The 5,357-nt window shown below is 47.2% G+C and overlaps 2 protein-coding genes across 2 annotated transcripts; both read right to left on the reverse strand.

Moving 5' to 3' along the window:
• Positions 1-12: 12 nt before the first annotated feature.
• On the reverse strand, positions 13-1,149 carry MAA_01598 (negative acting factor-like protein; the record flags this gene model as incomplete). The annotated part of the gene is made up of 2 exons (XM_007819596.2): positions 13-858; positions 925-1,149. 2 exons carry the CDS (start codon positions 1,147-1,149, stop codon positions 13-15), a joined length of 1,071 nt encoding a protein of 356 aa, XP_007817787.2.
• A 2,564-nt stretch (positions 1,150-3,713) lies between these two features.
• MAA_01597 (uncharacterized protein) lies at positions 3,714-5,357 on the reverse strand (the record flags this gene model as incomplete). Its single annotated transcript, XM_007819595.1, has 1 exon — positions 3,714-5,357. The coding sequence occupies one exon, from the start codon at positions 5,355-5,357 to the stop codon at positions 3,714-3,716; it is 1,644 nt and encodes a 547-aa protein (XP_007817786.1).

Genomic DNA, 5,357 nt, shown 5'->3' on the forward strand with positions numbered 1-5,357 from the left:
CCGCTGTGACGTTCAACAGGGGGCACCAGGCGCCTGGAGGAGAGCCTCTAACCTTGGTAACTGGTTTGAAATGATCAACCCAGAAACTGGCACCTGATGGAGACTACAAGGGGGTTCAAGCCAGGGAAGAAGGCAGCCGAGGTCCTGCGCTTGTTCCCTATCAAGGATCAATTGCGCGAGTCCAATTCCGAGGCGCGAGCTAATGTGCTTAAGGCGAGCGCGAATCCAAATCCGCTGTTCCTTTTTGACACAAGCCAGCGATACTATCATGGCGAGCGGCCAAATGACTGAAGTTCCCCACTGGCCCATCAATGAGCCATCCCCAACCAGACTCCCGACACAGCGCAGCTGGTATGGAACTGTAGCTATGATGTCGTCAACCAAGCCCGTCATGGTACTTGCAATACTTTCGCAGGCTTGGCCACCGGAGCTGGAGTACATCAAGCACCGCGAAATACTCAAGTTGAGAACGATACGGGCACATCGCATCATGTTCCAAATTGTGGCGACCCATCGATCACTGTAAAGCAGGATGTGTCCGGAATATACCTCGGCGGTGTTGTAGTCAACCGACGAGCTCGGGTGATGCCAATACAGTCGATGGTATTGAAGATGCCTAGGTAAATCTTCAGGCCACAGGGAACATTTCTGATCTAAATCGAGGCATTTTCTAACAAGTTTTCCGATAGCTCGAACGCTTTCCTCATCCTTTAAGAGCCGGTATGTCTCTGCCGCAAGCGCTGCGACCTCCATGCACAGCTTGTGGCACTCTGAGGCATTCTTATCGCCAATGGTATGCTTAGGCCACCACACCTCATCATTGTCAGGTGGTGTAGAAGCAGAGAGGCTCTGCATGATCTGCGGTAATGTATTAGTCCAAATGGAGTGGCGGACGGTCAGGGATGCGGCGAAATATACACTCACCATTTGGGTTCTGATGGCAAGAAACATTAACTGGCCAGATGGAGAGGTATTAAGTGATTGGCAGTTTTTGACAAAGTCGACAGCGACGGAAATATGGCTATAGAAGTCCATTTTTCTAGGCAAAATACGATTGGCCAAGTCTAATAGCAGGATGGACGCCAGTGTAGCATCTTGTTTCGCAACCTCTGGGACTTTCAATGTAGTCTCGGTTGCTAACTTCGCCATTTCGTATGTAACTCTGGCTCGAGGTCGATAAAGGACTTGGTTATTGTCTTGCCGGACCGCCAGAGACGCCATAATACAAGCTAGAGAAGCCTGGTAGTAACAATTATGCTTCGTGTTGCCCAACAGCGGAACGACAGATCCAGCATAACCAGCCTCGATTCTGTAGCATACTTCCCAAAAGTGATTTGAAATAAATTGTTTTTTTGGCCATTTGGAACAGGAACTGATCGTTAACAGCCCTTATTGAGGCACTCGTAGATGTGTTATCCATCAGTTCGGTAGCAGAGCCTCCTTCAGGCGAATCAGGGTTTGTTTTACGCCTGTGCCGTGGAGTCGACAGTTCGAGACTCGCGTGACTTGATGTCGGGTCATTCGGGAGTTTGCATTGGTCGCCCTTGTTACTTCTGATACGCCCTTTACAAGGAAGTTCACTTTCATCACACTATGAGTTGCTCAGTTGGGTCATTAATTCTGTGGCACTGTGTGCTGACATTTGATGATTATGACATACCCTTTTGTTTGGCTTCCTACACCATGTACGGCCCTCCAAAGGGTTATCCACATAAATCATGGCTGAACTTGAGCCTGTGGACTGAAACAATGTCCTTGGCAGACTCGACAGTTTGACCGAGACTTATTAAGGAGCGGTATTATATGAGCTGCGGCCAATTCCAGGCGAGTTGGCGTGTATTAATGGCAGTTTAAGACAAAGAGGAACCTGTACATCAGAAAAAAATGGTGGCAGCATCCTCGGAAACTTTGGTATCCTTTCTTCTGGAGAACGTCCCTTATATTTACATGGCTTAAAGTATTGCCCAGCTTCCGCTTGTGATCGCTCGCAGGGAAGTACTTCGGTGGCGAAATAACGCCAGCCCGACCGAGGCTTGATTCGACCCACAAAAAAAGCAACCCTTGCCTGAAAGGAGTTCTCTCTGCCTCACACCATCTTTAGGCCCCACATATATTTTGCCCATCAGCCTTGACCAGGCAGTGATTGGACGGAGACTCTCCTAACCACTCCTGGGTTCGCTTCGCCGAAGTCTTGGACCAGGATTCGGCTCTGTAGCCCCATAAAAGCCCTTATCAAGATGTCAGAAGTACGGTGTGGATACTGTCACAAAAGGCGTCACTGTAAAAGCTGAATGGGTGTGTCGGCGCCCAGTGATTCATTATTGTCTGTTGTGCTGTATTCCGTCCTTCTTCTCTCCATTTTTGGACGCAACTAAGCGTGTCGCTTGCGACACGCCCCTGTATGCATTTATCCAGTGAGAATGGGGGGTTATGCAAATCTAGTTGTAACGGGCTGGGCCGTTGAGGTGCACTCGGCTGACACCGATGCAATAACGCCACCAAATGAAGGCCTCACAATCTGCCCCTGAGCATGGATCTATGTAAACAGGTAGCCAGCTCCTTGAGGTTCTTCTTCTCTGCAATGCAATCAATTTGTTGGTTCGTAACACGCTTCTGGCTGAATAAGCCCCGTGCCCCTTACACTAGCAACACAACATTGTAACTGAAAGTAGCTTCAGTAATAGGGTTAGGGTTATGACTTTTTTCTTTCAAAGCCTTTCTCCTGTAATACTTATGTACTTAAAAAGTTTTGGATATAGCTTAGTTAATTACTTAAATACAACCCTAACCCTATACACAAAGCTACTTTTAGTTACAATCTCTGTCAAATGTTAAATATGTACTGTATTGCTAGTACAGTGACACTGTTAGCCCCGCTAACAACGCGGTCAACAGTCTTGCTCTTAACGAACTCCACGGCAGTTGGTGTAAGCGGCTGATACCGCGCAACCTCGAAGTGGGCTGCAATAGTATGGAGTAGCATTGGAGCCCAAGGCTGACGGCTGGGGTATGCCACTTACTCAGAGTCAGACAAGTCAGAATACGAGTGGAGCTCTGTCCATTCTAACATCATTAATGCCGCATGTAGCTAAGATAAGAATACAGCTCTGCTAGCCTTGCTCATACGTCCGTATTGCTGATCGTGCTTACTAGTCTGAGACTCGGATCTGGCAGTTGCGAGGTTTGGGGATGAGACACATGGTAACCTGGCAATGTGCTCCATGAACAATATTGTATGGTAGGTATGATAAATACATGACCAATACACAGCTGGTCAAGGGGCCCCGGAGGGGTGGCTTCGCATATCCAAGGCGGCTTAGCACTATCACCGTGGTTGCTGCTGTGCAGATCGCGTAGTTCAAAACCAATGCCGGACTTATCGGGAAATTCTTCAAATTATTTTTAAACTAGCTATTGATATTTAGCAACAGACAGATAGCTACAATCATGGTGGTTGCTGCATCTGAATCTGGAGGAAGCTGGGTTGGCGACAAATTTTGCACATTTAACATGCTCAAAGTGTAGAAGAGGCGACTATAATCTTCACACCCTCTATGAGGTAGGAGTAAATTACAACCTATCTAAACGAAAAGCCGATAATTTCACAAAGACATACAAAGCATTAACATACAGCATCGGCTCCATGCATCTTCAGGTCCAAGTTCTTGAACGCCTCCAATAGACAATGATTGGTTCCAGGAGGCTTCAAGTCCTCATCTGCCTCCAGCACCTTCTATTTTCACTATTTTCGCTAAACTCCTTGTTGTGTCTCCTAGCAGTGCAACGCTCTCTTCCAAATCTTTAGGAAGACCAGAGGTTGCATCGACTACACCCCTCACTATGACCGCTTGGGCCATGAGGTTTATAATAGCAGCCTTCATTGGGTCGTCCTCGGAGAAACCTCTTTGAGCATTTTGGTCGAGCGCAGTCTGAAGCTTGTTGACGCTTTCCTTCTCTTGCTGTAAGCGTTCAAGGAGCTCCCGATTTTCTTGGGTCAGTTGCCACTCCACGTCTTCCGAATTTACCACACGGCGCATAAGCCGTTGTCGACGTTCCAATTCTGCCAGCTTGCCTAATTCCGGGCTCGAGGTTCTACTCAATCCATCGTCATATTCAGTGTCACTCAGGTCCTCGCCCCCATCTTCACCATTTCCCCCACCAACTTCTTCATCCATTTCTTCATCACTTTCTTCAATTTCTTCATCAGTTTGTTCCCTGTATGTTCGTACATCCAATATTTCTACCGTTTTTTCTGCGCCTTTAGGCTCGTTTCTCAACGTACTATCGCCACCTACTGTTGGTAGGATAGCAGTTTGTTGCGCGTTTATGAATCCTGAATGTTCTCCCATGATATTGCCGCCAGCTCTCGAAACATTATATCGTTGTGATTCTTCGGCAATTCTCAGGTTGTTCTGGTTGTTCTTCGGCTTGCTGGTGTTTTCGTCGTAGGGGGGCAACTTTGCTGTTGGGTTTTCTCGGGAAGAAGTTAACTCTGACACGCTTGGCGGACAACTACCCGACCTATCGATCTCGGAGATATGTGGGCTGCTCCGACCAAAGGCCTGGGAGTCTCCTCGACCGTTATTAATGAGCGTACTTTCAGGGGCCAAAGTAGTGTCCATGAGCTGTACAAGAAAACCGGCAACTCGGTGTTTGAGCATTTCTTGTCCGAGAAGCAATATGCGCCGCTCTACATTATATCTCTCTAATGTAAGATCATTACAGAGTCGTTCGAGCTTAGTGATCTCATGGCTTGGGTTGTGGCCGCACTCCCTAGTGCTTTTGAGTTTCGATTGCTCTATTTGAAGTTTCAATTTCAATGGCTCCAATATTCTGGAGAGACGTTCAAGTTTGCCTATTTGATCCTGTTCATCATCTGGAGATAGAGGCTTGATGAATGAGGAATCCTCCTTGATAAGAAGATGTAAATATTGGAAAATTGCAATATAGTGCTTGAGAAGCTCCTCTTGCCTCTTCGACCACTGCTGTTCAAGTCTGGAATGCTTCAAGATAAGACCAGTGTACTGTTTCTCGCACGCAAGCAGCTCCGAACCTGAGACTTTGCTGCCACCATCTACGCCATTTCCTACGGTAGCTAGCTCTTTGCGTCTAAGATCGAGATTTCGCCAAGATGATTGTAATTTTTGAAGGTCCTCGACACTGTTGGTCCTGATATTGTGGAAATCATCATATGATAAAATCTCATATTTCGTATTGTCTATACGTGCCCCGTTATTGAGTAATACGGCACTCACAGTTGAGAGCCAGGATTCTGGCTTGCCTTTGTCGAGGGGCATGTTTGTGTATACCATAGTGTTAACCGGATCTGTCGCGCTCTGGACGGCATTCTGTGTCAT

Source organism: Metarhizium robertsii (genome assembly GCF_000187425.2).
Source record: "Metarhizium robertsii ARSEF 23 chromosome Unknown MAA_Scf_9, whole genome shotgun sequence".
Lineage (NCBI taxonomy): Eukaryota > Fungi > Ascomycota > Sordariomycetes > Hypocreales > Clavicipitaceae > Metarhizium > Metarhizium robertsii.